At 41.4% G+C, this 17074-nt stretch overlaps 1 protein-coding gene across 1 annotated transcript in view; it reads right to left on the bottom strand.

The window, feature by feature from the left end:
- The window catches only part of plxna2 (plexin A2), a 233546-nt gene that overhangs the window by 33552 nt on the left and 182920 nt on the right, over window positions 1–17074 (bottom strand). The window contains exons 17-22 of the mRNA XM_053643848.1: window positions 15283–15376; window positions 7159–7392; window positions 6711–6854; window positions 4283–4517; window positions 2734–2876; window positions 458–726 (exon numbers count right to left, since the gene is read on the bottom strand). Coding sequence (XP_053499823.1) covers window positions 458–726; window positions 2734–2876; window positions 4283–4517; window positions 6711–6854; window positions 7159–7392; window positions 15283–15376 — 1119 coding nt within the window. The remainder of the gene's footprint in view (window positions 1–457; window positions 727–2733; window positions 2877–4282; window positions 4518–6710; window positions 6855–7158; window positions 7393–15282; window positions 15377–17074) is intronic.

The following is a 17074-nucleotide window of genomic DNA, read 5'->3' as shown; positions in this document are numbered from 1 at the left end:
GTAGAACACAGACGATAAACGACACTGACAACCGCACCGCATTCTCAGCCCGGAGAGAGAGGGAATGAGAGACAATAGCTGAAAGAGAGACCGGGCAAAAATAGCGAATAACGAGAAAGCGATGCAGAAAGAGGACATCGTAACATTCCTCTGCTCCTCATTAATAATTACCATAAAGTTCCGAGCCATAAGCTTGAGTGAGATAACAGATGAACAATCGCCTTGGCCAATTTGTTCCATTTTTAGTATGTGCTCTGTCTTATACACTATATGGGTGACGCATTGTGTGTGAGAGCCTAGCATCGCGACAGTACTTCTCAACTCCTCAATTCCTGTGCAGTGTGTTAGTAATCGCAAGCCTCTGCTCGGCAACTTCACCGGTAAACTTTGACAGTTTTTGACAGTTTCTACCGGAAAGTGCACGTTTGTGTGTATGCGCACGTGTGTAGGATCCTACCTGCGCAACAGCAGCTTGGGGTGGTTCTTACTCTCCAGGTTCTTGTCGATGAGGTCAGAGAGAAGGTGTTTGAGAACATCTGTTGCGTACTCCAGTCTTCCCTGCAGCGCCGTCATGATGAGCGAAGCCACATTGCCGCGGTCTCGCATCGAGAACGAGCGCTGCAGCTCAAGCGTACGAATAAACGTCAACAGAAACACTTTGTTGTTGATCAGCTGTGCAAACAGCTTCAGAGCCTTTTCCACCGTCTGCTGTCCGTTACCCGAGACCTGCAGACACACACACACAGGCAATGCAGGGTGGTCTTTTAGTGGTCCTCTGTTTGTTAAAGGAGTACTTCATTGATCTTTCATCTTATACAAATCTCTATGTACTGTATCTGCAGTATATATGCGATTACCCAGACATTTCCCAGTACTGAGAAAACATTTTTTTTTTTTTAAATCGAATAGTGGGTAATGAATTCTGTCAAAAAAAAAAAAAAAAAATTACTTAAAACTATGTATATCACACAAATCATATCATACATTGAATTTATAAAGCAGCTCTACATAACTCATAAATGATATAAGATTTAGATTCCTAATTAGCAAAGCGGAGAAAACCTTCCTGAGATGAAATAAGGAACAAAATCCGTACTCTTTTGGGATTTTAAATCATTATAGTACATAATTATAGAAGAGTAAAGGCAAACAGTACCAGTGTGCTGAAAAGATGTTCAGTATGAGCATGCCATCCATCCTTCCATTTTCTATACTACTTATCCTACACAGGGTCGCAGGGAGCCTGAAGCCTATACCGGGGAACTCATGGCATTACGCAGCGGACACACTGGACAGGGTGCCAACCCACTGCAGGGCACACTCACACACACATTCACACCCTACAAACAATATGGGAATGCCAATAGGCCTACAGCGAATGTCTTTGGACTGCGTGAGGAAACCGGAGTACCCAGAGGAAAACCCCAAAGCACTGGGAGAACATGCAAACTCCATGTACACATACGCCACTAAGCTTAGTGTGATCTGACACACACAATTTTGGTTGTAGTTGAGGCTGATTTAGAAATACCATTGCTTGATGATTTAATGAAAACCATCCATCCATCCATCTTCTATACCACTTATCCTATCTTCGGGGTCACGGGGAAACCTGGAGCCTATCCCAGGGAGCATGGGGCACAAGGCGGGGTACACCCTGGACAGGGTGCCAATCCATCACAGGGCACAAGCACATACACACTCACACACCCATTCATACACCACGGACACTTTAGACACACCAATCAGCCTACCATGCATGTCTTGGGACTGGGGGAGGAAACCGGAGTACCCGGAGGAAACCCCCGCAGCACGGGGAGAACATGCAAACTCCGCACACACAGGGCCACGGTGGGAATCGAACCCCCGACCCTGGAGGTGTAACGTGAACGTGATAACCACTAAGCCACTGCGCGCCCTTATTTAATGAAAACATTCTACATGAATATAGTGTTTCGCATAAACGTTTACACTGCTTGAGCAACTGCTTTTAAATGTCAGTGCTAAGTGAATTTGGAGTAATCAGGTTTCCCATTCTTTCCTCTTTGCAGGCAAACAAGTGTAAATTATTGTGTGTGTGTGTGTGGTAATTCCTACAGATATAGAGATTAGGTTACAGAACCTGATGCGGATACTCCATTGATGTTTTACATTTAAAATGATTCTGTTTGTAGCTTACAGATATTGTGAAGCACACATTAAAAGTCAATTAGGAATGAGCGCCTGCTGGAGGAGAACTCCTGTTCTCAATAAGGAAGTGGAGGAGAATGGCTGGATAGAGACATTGGGAAACCATTTTCTATCTACAGGCTTCTGAGCAACTGAGCACTTGCTACTCCATTACTCCTGATAAGATGACTGCTGGTGGGTGAAATTCTGCAGCGCTCGGTATGTGTGCAAGGCTCTGTATATGTGTGTGTGTGTGTGTGTGTGAGTGTGGAGCAAACGCCATGCTGGCCCCTGTCTGACAAAAGACATTGAGATGCATAAGGTAGGCATAATGCGAGTGTGTGTATATACACGTGTGTGTGTGTGTGTGTGTGTGTGTGCGCAGAGATCGTCCTTGTGATGTCGCTTTGTCTTTTCTCGAGTTTGTACTTCTTTCTACTTCACGTCACAATCTCCACACTGACACTGCGTGTCTTTGCTCAAACGCAGAGTGCGGAGAATATCCGTTCCACTTTCTCAAATGAAGCTCATTCATGAATATTCGTTTGGCACGTCACACATTACCTCGAGCTCTCGGAGAACTGGGTGGTCTTCGATGCCAGGGAACAGCACTCTCATGGCGTAAGTGCGGTAGTCCAGGTGAGGGATTCCAGCTCTGTCGAGATCGCTGGTCAACTCGTTAATGTCTGTTTGCAACTCCGCGAAAGCTGGTGAAGGAAAGAGAAAGGATGTGTTTAATATATTTATAACGAAAGGCTTAGACATATCATATGATGATGACAAATAATGTTAGCCTCAGGTTTTGATCAGGATGTTTGACAGTGAGGATCTTGACTTTTAGTCAATGGTAATTCCGCATTTGATGATTTCTTTAAAGCCCCATATGGTGAAGAGCACTTAACAGTATTGATCAGCTTGACTGTCTGTTTTAGACGTCAACGCCTTCAATCGGTACTTGTGCCATTTGAGAAATTGCCAGAGACTGGCTTGATGTGTTCCGTCAGCAAAGTGTCTCTGCAAATAAACTATATTTTCCATCAAGCTACAAGTTGAAATTGTGGTACTGCAAAGCTGTTGAATACGTCTCTGAAGCATTGGGTGTCAGATTAAAAAAAAAAATATATATATATATCTATATACGAGCTCTTTTGTTAATTTTTCCCCAGTGTAACTGGTGCCTTTGAGACTGACAGTTAAGCTTGCTTGCTCTACCTCCCACGCACAGACTGATGTGGCATCAGTGGGAATTAAATGCTTATTTCATTATCTAACATCCACATAATCAGTTCTAACAACGCAGATGTTTTATTTTCAACCATACTTGCATGGATCCATGCATGCACACGCGCACACATATACAGACACGCACAGATGTGCAGATAATGAATTGACTGTCTGCTCAAGTGTGTGTCCCCTGCTGCTGGAGAGCGGAGGTGAGGCTGCTTTAATTGGGTCCATTCTGACTGAGCAGCACTCTACCCTCAGGGAGTCTCTCTCCTATCTCCTATCCCTCATTCCCTCTCTCACTTTTACTTTTCTCACTTTTCTCCTTTTCTCTTTCTTTTCATGACACACAAACAAAATCTTTCACCCACACACGCACGTACTCTGAAACCCTATACGACATGGATTCAGGAACAGCCTCGTGCCCCATGCCCATAACTCACCAGCACAGCGCCTATTATCCGCCTGAAAGCATGCGTGTGTGTATGTGTGCGTGTGTGTGTGTGTGTGTGTGTGTGTGTGTGTGTTTGTGTGTGCTACACTCGCCTCATGAAAAGTTCACTTTAATACAAGCAAAAGAAATGAGTGGCTTGCCTGAGTATTACATCACTGCACCATGGCTGAAGGCTTGCTGTGTGTCATTTAGCTACATCATTAACCACAGAAGACTACAGTAATTGAGGTGAAATCGAGCATCTGAAAATAGGACCAAAAAGGAGCGTGATTCAGGAGGACATCACGGGTGAGTGCTTGAAAGAGTGGGCACCAGAGAACAGGAAGCTGATTGAGCTTGTGTCTTGAACAGAGTGAAGTTTTTTTTTTGTTTTTTTTTCCGCGCTAGTTCGATTTCATATTGTATTGCTGGATCAGTGTGTATCAGTCTACTCACCTTCTTTGCACTCGAGTGCCACCCTGGACTCCAGGTTGTCCATCTGCATCTGCAGCCGCTTGAGCGTTAGGTCGTTCTCACGCGACTTACGCTTGTAGGCAATGAGGACGAGGATGACGATGATCAGGAGAAGACCTCCGCCAGCTGCTATGCTTACGATGGCAGGGAGAGTCAAGAGACTGTCTGATAGGATGTTCACAGATCCAGGAGAGACGTGAAGACCGCCTACCTGCACCTGAGCAAGAAAACACACACCCACACGCACAAATTCATACTGTCAAGCATTTCTGTCCGAGTTATGACTCAACTTTATAAAGTTATACACACAGTTGCTAGCCCATTTAATGCACATACCAGAGATGACCACAGAGCCACCTATGACCAATATTACATCATTACACCTTATTATTTGGTGGGGAGATCAGCATTCTCTGGCAGTGACACTGTACATCAGATGCAGTTTTATTGCTGGGATTATTAAACGCTGTGTTCACCTTATTAGACCACATGCCTTGATATACCGTTACAGACTTCAGCTTATTTTACAATGTATAATTTGTGTTAATCCCACTCCAGCCCCTTATTAATGATCACTTTCTGCCTACTGAACTGATGTCTGTGTTGGTGGACTAACACAAACCCAGCAGTGACACTGACTACGTTTACATGGACAGCAGTAATCTAATTATTGACCTTACTCTGAGTAAGACAATATTCTGATTAATGTGTTTACATGAGTCACTTTTAGAATATTCCTTTCATGTTCCTGTGTTACATGTTATAGAACATAGATGGATTAATGGCACGCGTCATTACATCACCGCGCCACGCCGTCCGACGTCCCTTCAGAATTTCACGTACCGACATACAGTTGGTCTTCGTTATGGTACCGTATACAGTTTTGTATGTTTCATTTTTAATTTGACGAAAGCTTCAAGTGCAGTTAATTATTTGTCGTGCTGTACGTGCAAACAGACGACTGCTTGAAGCCGTGGGCTGCGTCCCAAACCGCGTACTTACCGTCTATATAGTAGCTGATATGCATGTATTTCTCCGACTATATAGCAGGTAAGTACGCGGTTTGGGACGCAGCCGTGCTCTCTTGTTTGCCGTAAAACGGTTGAGCACTGCCGTGTGTGTACGTGTCCTGTCTCACAATGTGGTGAAAACTCTCACACGACGTTAATAGTGTGATTAAGGTGCGTACATGTCTGTAACGCGACTAAAACAGGAATACTCCACACGTCTTAATTCCATTTGTGTTTACTTCGAGTATGACTTTAATCGGATTAAGATCATCAGTAATCTCTGTTTACATGCTAGTTTCTTAATCAGAGTATCGTCTTAATCGGGTTCATATCGGATTATCGTTGTCCATGTAAACGTACTGACTGAATCCCAGTAATGTTGAACCTGATTCACTCGTAACTCCACCACAGACACTAAGATACTGCGATCATGTCAGTATCAGTGCTGAGAAAAGTCATTAACTAAATAATATCTGGGCAGTTGGGATCTTTTACTAGGTGGACAGCAACAGATGGGCTAAATATATCTACAAAGTCACCTATGAGGCCAATGAGTGTAGTTAGCTTGTATTGTACTTGATCCGGGTCAAGTGGTTAAGACATTGGACTCCTGATTGGAAGGTCATGAGTTCACATCTATGTCACAAATAGTCACTTCTATGATTGCTAGGCCCTTGAACAAGGCCTTTAACTCTCAACTGTTCAGTTGTATAAATGAGATAAAAGTAAGCCAGTGTATAAGGATGTCCACCAAATGCTGCAAATGTAAAAGCGGATAGAAAATAACCCCAAAATTACATTAGGAGTGCCCGTTCAAACACATACGATTAAATGACTTTGGAGCTGAGCTCATAATTAATAGCAATAGCAATTAATAGTCTTAAAGCAGCTTTTAGCCACGAAAGCACTGAGGCTGCCAGAGAGATCTGACTGGGGTAAGAAACGCTTACACGTTCTCGGTCATGCAACCCACAACCTTAACATCTGTGCACGAAACACCAGCTGAATTTAAGATGACCTTTATACAAATCCATGAGAATTACACTATTAAGTAAAGAACACTGGGATCCTATACAGGAAGTGTCTTGGAAAAGCTTTCAGATGGCATACCATATTTATATACACTTACAGCATTTTAATATCTGGATACCTTCGAATGTGAACAGGGGAAACGATGCATTTAAAGATTCCACTTTTATACACTGCAGCTGGTTAAAAATCTGAATTGACTCAGGTCTCTTTTGCAGTGGCACAAACAAGATTACGCAAAAGAATTTCCATATCGTTACTGTTATTTTGTAATAATGTTTGCCAGAATTCAGCCACGACATCCAACAGCTTTTCCTAGACCACCACATAAATGCTAGTCGTCTCTTGCTCACATACACATTCTATCTTACCATGACTTTGTACTGGCCAGTGAGGTTGGGCGGCTCACACAGCAGCTGAGTGTCGGAGACCGTGACGGAGCAGGGCGTCTCTCCCAGGAGCACAGTGTAGTTCAGCTTCACTCCGCCTGAGCCTGGAGGAACCAAGTTCTTCCCCTGAGAAAACACACACACACACACACACACACACACGTCCATCATACTATCCTCATGATATCATTATTAACACAGCTTATTCGTACACCAAAATCTAACCCTTACTTTAACCTCAGTTATTATTATGTATACAATTACTTTAAATGTCATGATATTAATAGTAAATGTTTTTTTTTTTTTATGTTTATGTCCTGCGTCTGTCTAAATATGAATGGGCAGTGTATGCTGTACTGCATAGCTTTTGTGTGAACATGTGAGATCGGATTGCACAGTTTACAACTAGTATGATGAATCATGGTGATACCTTCAGAATAATAGGAGAGCCTGGTTTCTGCTCCAGGACTCCATTGGTATTGAGAGGCTCGAAGTAAGGGTTTGGGTAATACAGGAAGTTAGTGTTGTTGTAAACCAAAAGGGCCTGCACGTTATTAAAAATGAAGCCAAATTCGTCTGCGTGCTTTACTGAGTCCAGCCCAGAGTCCGCCGCCAGAGATGGTGCAAAACAGCTCATAGTGGTGCTATTCTGGACCTTACACACCTGAGAGAGAGAGAGAGAGAGAGAGAGAGAGAGAGAGAGAGAGAGAAAGGGCAGAGAGAAAAAGATGTTCTTCATGAAATGAAACTATCAAATATGTAGGAGCTATGACAAACAAAGCATCTCTTGTGGTCATGTTTCTACCTGAGACAACACAAAAAGCTGTATAAAACTACACCGAGACATGAAATTGCTCTTTGCTTTCCGTTGTGCCAATACTGACAAGGAACAAGCTTACAAAAGCTTGTCCTTATCACAAATGACCTTTCAGCTCTACGTGGACATGCACCAAAATGAAAGGTGCAGGTATCTCCTGATGTATTTACCATGCTTTTACCGTGGAAAAAAACAACAACAAGTGAACATTTTAGTGTTGTTGTTTTTTTTTTTCACCTACTCGACCTTTCTTACAATGTAGTAAATGAGCTTGTTCTTTTCCCCTAAAAAACACAGTCATGCACAGAGACACGACAACACACAAACCCCATTCACATTGATACGCAGGTGCTGTGCTTCTCCTGCACGCTCCAGAGAGCCTGGCTAAACCTCGAACAACAAAATTGATTGCCGTAAATCCCTGACTGTGCTGGGAGGGTTTCATCTCATCTCTTTCGCCTCTCCCACTCTCCAGGGAGAAACTTAATTAGAACTAAATATCTTCAAAGCACAGCAAACACCACGCCCCATACCTGTAGTTCTGGCCTGCATGGTGACGGAGGTAATCGATACAAACTCCTTTTAGCCACACAAACTTGATTTTTTGCAGATGTGAAATACGGCCCTCTGGAGTCTGAGAGCGTCTGGGTGAATCTCATTTCAATACCTTTTGTTCCTGTACGCTTTCCTTTAGGAGGATGCACGCAAGATAATCTGCTTCACTGTTTCCCAGGATAGAGGTTGTCCATAAGGAATTTTAGCATGACGTGCTTGACCAGTGTACTGATAACTAATAAAAATTATGAGATATCCATCCATCTTCTATACCGCTTTATCCTTTTCAGGGTCACGGGGAAACCTGGAGCCTATCCCAAGGCGGGGTACACCCTGGACAGGGTGCCAATCCATCGCAGGGCACAATCACATACACACTCACACACGCATTCATACACTACGGACACTTTGGACACGCCAATCCGCCTACCATGCATGTCTTTGGACTGGGGGAGGAAACCGGAGTACCGGGAGCACAGAGAGAACATGCAAACTCCGCACACACAGAACCCCCGACCCTGGAGGTGTGAGGCGAACGTGCTAACCACTAAGCCACCGTGCGCCCCACACAAGATATCAAACGCTAAAATAAGTCTTGGACACCACCCAAATAATAATGACATATATCTCAGATATCTGCCAAGGGACAGTGAAACAATGGTATTCTGGGATAAATATAAGTATAGTTTTTGAAAAGGAGATGGCAGGTTTGCTTTTCTGGGTGCTGTGCTGTCTTGGCCTCATCCACAGAACAGCCTGTTTTGCATTCTCTGGTTTCAGAAGAGAGTGAGCTTCATCCAGAGTGCATGCTGACAGAAACACAGATCGAGCATTACAGCTGTGTGGGTGGACCGATGCAGGGCCGCGCTATCGCCTTGTCCCAAACATTGACTGCTGAATGGAAACAGTTTACATTATGCTAAAACTGTCACAATAGTCATATCTCCATCATGACAGACATGGTGTAAGCATGTTTCAAAATGAACCGCACCATGATATCGTGCTACTCCTGAGTCTCCCGTCTCCAGTCAGAGGTCAAAAACAGCTGTAATGTTGCCTGTCTGCATGTTTATAGCAGGGTGTGTGTAAATCTTTAAAAGAGGCGGATATATTATTATTATTATTATTATTATTATAATATATTTATATATATATATATATATATATATATATATATATATATATATATATATATATATATATAACATAACCAATGTGGCATACAGTGCAAATGAACATAGACAAAAAAAAAAATTTATTCTTCAACAAATGAATTCTTATTTGTAAATTTCACACAATGAAATGTAATACTCCTTTGCTACCCTGGCTCTGCGCTACAATTTGAATCTAGCTGTTCCTTGGATGTTGTTCTTTTTCCCTCAGCAGACGTGTCATGTGACAGGGAGCAGGGACAGATGCTACCACAGCAACACGCTTCATGCTGCCTGAAACCAAACTTGCATTAGCATTTTAACTCTGGCTCACAATACCATCTGCTCAAAATTGTCTGGAAGCTGCTTGGTTTTGCCACATTTCTGCTCACTTCAGGCATTTTTCACTCGCCAGGCTGCAAATACCCTTCTTTCCACACATTCTTTCAGTCCCAGAAAATACAACTGTCCAAAATGAATGAATTTGGCCTTGTAACAAGCATGTGTGAATTGTAGATTTAGGATGAAGCGATTTTGGTGTTACTTTAATGTGTAGAAATAAGCAGGTTTTCCCATACTATTCTGTATGTTATACAATCATGTGTGCTTTTGTCACTTGTGCGTTTGGTATATCCAGGTACACGGGATTGAAGGCAAATAGGAAGGAATGCACTCATACTGGATATCGATGTCAGGGCTAATCGTAGCCTGTAGCCAGGACACAAATTGACTAAAAGCATTCCACTAACATGCCCGTGAGGTTTTGTACAACTTGCTTCCAGAGGGTTCTGAGAATAGCAGCATCACGTCAGTATTTGGTATCAGCTGATACTTAGAACTATGATATCAATATGGTATCAAAGATGGTAAAATGGAATGAGTCCATACAGATGTACGACATGTACGATACCAGTGATGTAAGTTGGGACCTGCTCGTAACATATTTTCTTTATTTTTAATGTTTTCCCTAATTTTTATGTGAGTAAGAGTGGATAGTGAATAACAGTTAAAGACAGCAACATGATAATAATAAATAGTATAGAATTTTTCACCACCCAACAAAAAAAAAAAAAAAAAAGATTTCACAATTCAAAACAATCTTATACTTTTAAGACACCTTTGTATAATCTTGCCATTGTCTCAGTCATCTTCACAGGAAGCTACAGCGGATGTAAAAAGTCTACTGTTAAAATGGCAAGTTTTTGTGATGAAATAAAGGTAAAATAAACCAAGATGAATCATGTCAGAACCTTTACAACATATAACAACACATAAAAACTAAGTGAAAAACAATCATAAACAAAGGACAAGATCAAAACTTACCAGGGAGGGTGCCAAGAGACCTAGAGTACTGATTAGAGTAACATTAAAGGAGCTGCAGGAATCTCTGACAAGTATTGATTACTCGCTGCATGTGACAATGATCTCTTATATTCTCAAATGTCTGAGCTATGGGGTAGGGTGGCTGGATGGAAGCCCTTTCTCACAAAAAACATCCAAGCTCAACTAAAACCCATCCGTCCATCTTCTATACCGCTTTATCCTTTTCAGGGTCACGGGGAACCTGGAGCCTATCCCAGGAGGCACGGGGCACAAGGCGGGGTACATCCTGGACAGGGTACCAGTCCATTGCAGGGCACAATCACATACCCATTCATACACTACGGACACTTTGGAAATGCCAATCAGCCTACCATGCATGTCTTTGGACTGGGGAGGAAACTGGAGTACACACCACGCACACACAGGGCAAAGGTGGGAATCGATCCCCCTCATCATTTTTCTGATGAGAAAAATTCAAAAAGGCATAATAATTTCCTAAGTCCAAAAGGTATGTCTGGTAGAAAACAAAAGAACACCATACCCATGGTGAAGCATGGTGGTGGCAGGGCTGCTTTTCTTCAGCCAGAACTGGGGCGCTTATCAAGGTGGAGGAAATTATGAATAGCTACAAATACCAGTCGATTTTAGCGCAAAATATTCAGGTGTCTGCTAGAAAGCTGAAGATGAAAAGGAATTTCACCTTTCAGCAGGACAATGACCCAAAGCATACATCCAAATCAACAAAGGAATGGCTTAACCAAAAGAAGATCAATTGTTTGAATGGGCTAGCCAGAGTCCAGACCTGGATCTACAAATCTGTGGGGTGACCTGAAGCAGGCTGTGCACATGCCCTTGCAATTTGCTGGATCTAAAATGTTTCTGCATTCTAGATGCAAAAATACAGTGGGAAAATACGGATGTGCCACGCTGATAGATTTTTACCCAAAAAGACTGAGAGGCATAATACAATCAAAAGGTGCTTCAACAAATACTAGTCTAGGGGTGTGCACACTTACCCAAACAGGTTATTGTAACTTTTTTATGAAAGCTTCTGATTGTTTTTCACTTTATTCATATATTTTGCAATTGCAACATTAAAGGTGAGAAAAGATCTGACATGACTTATCTTTTACTTCACAAAAACTATTTTTATATCCATTGTACCTGGGGTGATTTCTCATAAGAAGAATTTCCCTTCATATGCTAAGTACTCGTTTGGCTGCGTTGCCTTAGTTTTAAACAAAATAAAATAAAACAAAACAAACAAACAAACAAAAAAAACTTAGGTTTCAGCTTCACTATTTACATCTCAACAGATCATCAAAGCTTGAAAAGAAACATACAGAATACAATTTTGCTATCACTGTGAATCAGAAATCAGTAGAATCCATGGCCCCACTGGCCTTCATTTTAATAATCTCTCAACTTCACACTTTACATGGGTTTTTAGCATCTCAGGTGCACCCTGGCAGCTGGCAGGTGCACCCTTTCCCATATGGAAACGTGTGTAAAAAAAAAAAAAAAAAAAAAAGGAGAAAGTATATTCCATACTTGAAGGATCAGGATCAGAGAAACCACTTGAGGCAGATTTTGAATAATGCCCTTTGTTGTCTGTCTATCTATACATGCGTGACCAGGTAGAGTACCTTAAACTGACTGACTGAAGAGAATCTTAAATAATTCAACTGTCCATGCATATGCACACAGCTCACTGTTGAACTGGTGAAGGGGTGCATAAGCCATCAGTCTTTTATCATCTGTTTGAGTTGGCGTTCTTTTAAGAGTGGTGTCTGAGGAGGTCTCTGACACTGATTGCTGGGAACATTGTCTGATTGCATGTGTTCCTGAAGTACTTCCCTTCAGAGCTGTGCAGAAGTACTGTTCTGATCAGCTAAGATAGCGACTGATAACACTTTAGGAATCCATCTCCTCACATCATTATTGTTTCTTCCTGCCATTCCATGCGCCTGCTGCCTCTTTTTACTTCAGAAAGAAAATGGAGCTGGGGGGGATAATCTTTCCCCCATAATCAGGACAATGATTAATGTCTCCATTGTAGGCAGGTGACAGGTACGGCTACATGCACAAAGGCAATTGTCTCCAATTTTGCAGTAGCTTTTGAGAATTCTGCCAGGTAAGGCAAGGGGGAGGAGGGGTAGCGAGGAGAAGCAATTTGGGCAGGAGGCAGGTGACAATTTGAAGGCTGCATTGACAGGCTCTCTGCTCTGATTGCCAGGATGTTCCACTGTTTGCCTCTCCTCAGCGACAAAGGCAAGAGGGAGGGATGAAGAGCTCTATAATTGTAACCTCAGCAGTTAATAAAAATTCACCCTTTCAGGCCACGAATCAAAGCCGGGCTATTCTATAGTGAACGATCAGACAGGGTGGAGAGGTGGGATAGATTGAACTTCTTTTTTTCTAGCAGTTACAAAGAAAGATATATAGCAAGAAAAGGAATGAGAGTAAGAGAGTGACGGAGAAGAAGAAGAAGAAAAAAAAACCCTGACAAATCAGGCAGTGCCCACCCAACACCCATATATCAGCAGTGCTCAAAAAACTCACAGCTCTGCGAAGCATGCTGCAGCATGAAGCTTATGTCATTCCTCATTGTATTCTTGACTTCATCATTATCTCTGAAAGTACTAGTCTAGTCAGGAAAGTTCTCATACTGTAAGGGTCTCATCAGCATACTTCAGTACATCATCAGAAATGCAAAAGAATTAGAATAACCATGGGCGTAACCACGCATTCTTTTGGGGGGGGGGGGGGGGTTAGGGGTCGTGTCCCCCACAATGTTGAGGAAATACCAATCTGTCCCCCCCAATGTACAGTACAAAATATTTTCTATATGCCCCTCTTTAATGAACCCTGCCAACGGATCTGTCTTTTCTTCATCTATTCTATTTATTTACGTCTATTCCTTTTTAATATGTTTCTGTTTGTTAAGGAGAATAGGTGTGCCCCCCCCCCCCAAATTGTACACTTGGTTGCGCCCATACTCAACGCCAGTTTGTTGATATATTTTAGCTGCTCAGTCTGTAAAAAAAAATGGAGACAGCAGCCAAGCGTAGAAAAGTGCAGCAGAGCATACGAGCTTTTTTTCAGACAGTCAGTAACTAGATACCTAAATATTAGGTGACCTTAGCTTAGTATAGAAGACATCATAGCATGGCTTGGTTTGTTCTTAAGAACGTCAATAAACGTTTGATATTTGCACACCCACGAAGTAGGCTAGGCTAACATCAGGTCCAGTTCTTGACCATTAACGTTATATTCCCTTGCACATCCTCCCACCGAGTTCGTTGGACCCCCCCCACAATGTCCATACCATGGTTACGCCCTTGAGAACAACAATTGTATAGCTGTAACATGAAAACCTTTTCTGTGAGGAGACATCGAGTTAGCATTTTTTGTAAGGAGTCTACAGTGTCCGTGCTTTCTAACTGTCAGAGGTAAGACTGCTCGTTTAAGTTTTCCAACAAACGTCTTCAGGATGGAAAGCTTTAAGTTTTTTCAGTAAGCATTTTTAACGTCAACAGTGAGAAAGAGAGGCTGGTGAGGGAACAACTTTTTTTTTTGGCTGTTATAATGTAGGTGATAACAGGAACCAAGTTGTTTTGTGGATGTAAGACAAAACAAGCTGCCAACATTAATTATAAAAAATTAACCAGATTAAAAAAAGTATTATTTGTCATCCTTTAATTAATTAATTAATAATAAATGTTATTGGCAGAAAACTACTGTGGCATTAGAGGAGTAAAACTATTCTAAATCTACGTCATATTATTGGGAAATAATCAGCTTCATGCTTGCAACAACCCTTCACTTCATGTCACATCACTCCAACCTGTCATTGATTATTTTCCTTAAACAGCAGCCAACCTGTCATGTTTTATTTCTTACTTATGGCATGGCTGTGTAAACACACTGTCATCACACTGTCTGACTGTGTAAGGTTTCAGAATTATTTCATGGTATCTCCCTCCCACTATCCAGTCTCACAACCACTCTTTCCTTAATTAAATGTGCAGTTCCAGCGCTAAAGAAACACATGTGATTTATAATGATTCTGTGCCTTATTTTGATTACTGTAGGTCCTTGAATATATGCTGATGAAGGCTAGTAAATAGAGTTAATTGTTCAGTCAGCAAGGAAGAACGTCTTCCCACTTTCCGACCTCACTCTTCTCCCTAACACACTTAGTATGCCATAAACACCCACTGATGCATTTCATGCAGAATGTTTTACTCAGAATAAGAACAAATAGCCAAGCGGTCCCTGTCTGCAACTTGTGGTGGTTAAAACGATCCAATTAAGCATTTCTTGGAAGCCTCATTGTGGGCACTGAATTATTCAGAGGGGCAGTTATGTCACTTACAGAGATGCACAGCTCCATAGTCGGGGTTGATCTGGATTACGTGTGTAACTAAAAAGGACAGTCTGAAAGTGCTCTGTCACACTTTGCTTCAATAATTCACCAATAATTAAGACCAGGCAACAGACAAAGCATGTTGATGCTCGAGGTTGCGAACCTCTGAGGTTGAACTGATGCAATTTCGGTTTCATTAGCCATTCTCTTCCCATATATAACCATACACATTCTACTAAAAGCTTGGCACAGAGGTAACTGAGGTCATGGTGAAAAGACAGGACAAAGGATTTAAAAAAAAGGCAAGAAAGGGAAAAAAAATATTTTATCGCTACATACATTTACTGATTCGTGTCCGCCGTACTTGACCCGTATTCGGGGTTCCTGGACCACATCCAAATTGGTTCCGGTCACTACAAGGGGAGTGTGTCCACTAGAACCAAAAGAAGAAGAAGAAGAAGAAAAAAAAACATGGTCAGCTTAACACCTTGAAGAGAAAGTTAACTTCCAGTATGTTCTCTATATTTTAAACCCTTCCACAGACCCACTCTGTAAAACACGACCGCCCCATTACGTTATGTGAACTCATTTCTTCTCTTTATCTCCAATTGTCACGACAAGTTAAGGAAATTGAACTTAAAGTAATCCATTGTCTTGACTTGTAAAACTTCCCAAACAACCTTTTTTTTTGAGATGAAACAACGGTTATTTTAAGTTTACTAACATTTTTAAGGCAGCAGGTGAACTTTCGTTTCTAAGTTTAACCACCTGAACTGTTTTATAGTGCACATAGTCAAACGGTGCTGTGAAGATAATAAGCTTGCAAAAAGATCATGATTAAAGATGCTTTTAACTGGCTTCAGTAGATGAAATCAAACACAACAGATGTGCCTTTGGAAACACCAAAGGAGCAGGAACCACAATGATTCTAGTTAACATTCTGCTGTTGTCCAGGACTTTAAAATATGCGACAAAAACAAGCATGGAAACATGGACTGGCGACAGGAAGCTGCTGGTTGCTCTTCATAAAATGTCGCAAACTAGTTCCCAGATCCACTACATTAGCCATGCTCAGCTTGTAGTAGAGAACCATATGGCTTTTGGTTTTTAGCGACGCTCTGATGACATTAGCACAGTGTAAATGCTACAGCTGCTCTCTGGCATGGACTGGACCATTCTTCCTGAGTATCCCGTGCACTTCTGGACCACTACTGAAAGTGTTTTTATTCCCCTATCATTATAGGCTACTGATTACTCTGTAGCGAGCATCCTTTATCTAGCTGCGGTGTAGAAAAGTTCGGCTAGATATCAGCGCAGCAATCATCATTCGTTCGTTAGCGCTATAAAACTCATCAAATATTACTGCACTTAGACATGCGTGCAAACTTAAAATAAAATGACCCATGAACGTACATACAAAAAAAAAAAAAAACTTACAATGGGCTTTTTTTTTTCATTTTTTTTTTTTTTTTTTAAATGTGTAAATTATATGCAAATATAATTGCAAATCATGCAATCATGTGGTTCGGGTGTGGCGTGTACTATACAATTAGTGATGCATTGTGCTAAAATGTTTCAGGAAATTATATATAACGGAGCGAAAGACGGAAGTAAGGCTAGCACTAAGAAAGCAAGAAACGCAAGAGAAAGAAACCAGTATTCGGCATTGCTATGTCTATCTAAATGATTTCAGATCATTACAAAAGCATAAAGAGAAAACTATATCCAATATATATATATATATATATATATATATATATATATATATATATATATATATATATATATATATTACATTCTCATCCCACATAGACAGATGATAAAGGCATGATTAGAGTAAAAATGCTAATGCGGAAAAGAATGGAAGCAATTAGTCAGTTGAATCTAATTGACTGCATTTGTGCTGTCACTTAGACATTTCTCTTCACAATCTAACAAGCTGTTACTTTTCTTAACAGCCTGTCCCATAAGTACAGAAATGCATTTGTCAGTCAAATATATATTGTACTTTGCACCTTTGTGCGTTGACATGGAGACACTGAGGAAAAGAAATTTCCTCTATTTCGTAAACACTCAGGTTTAGCTTTGAAGGTGAAGGAGATGCTGGAGCACACAGTTTTTGCTCATACAC

This window comes from Ictalurus furcatus, chromosome 15 (assembly GCF_023375685.1).
Source record: "Ictalurus furcatus strain D&B chromosome 15, Billie_1.0, whole genome shotgun sequence".
Lineage (NCBI taxonomy): Eukaryota > Metazoa > Chordata > Actinopteri > Siluriformes > Ictaluridae > Ictalurus > Ictalurus furcatus.
This window is presented reverse-complemented; position numbering and strand designations above follow the sequence as displayed.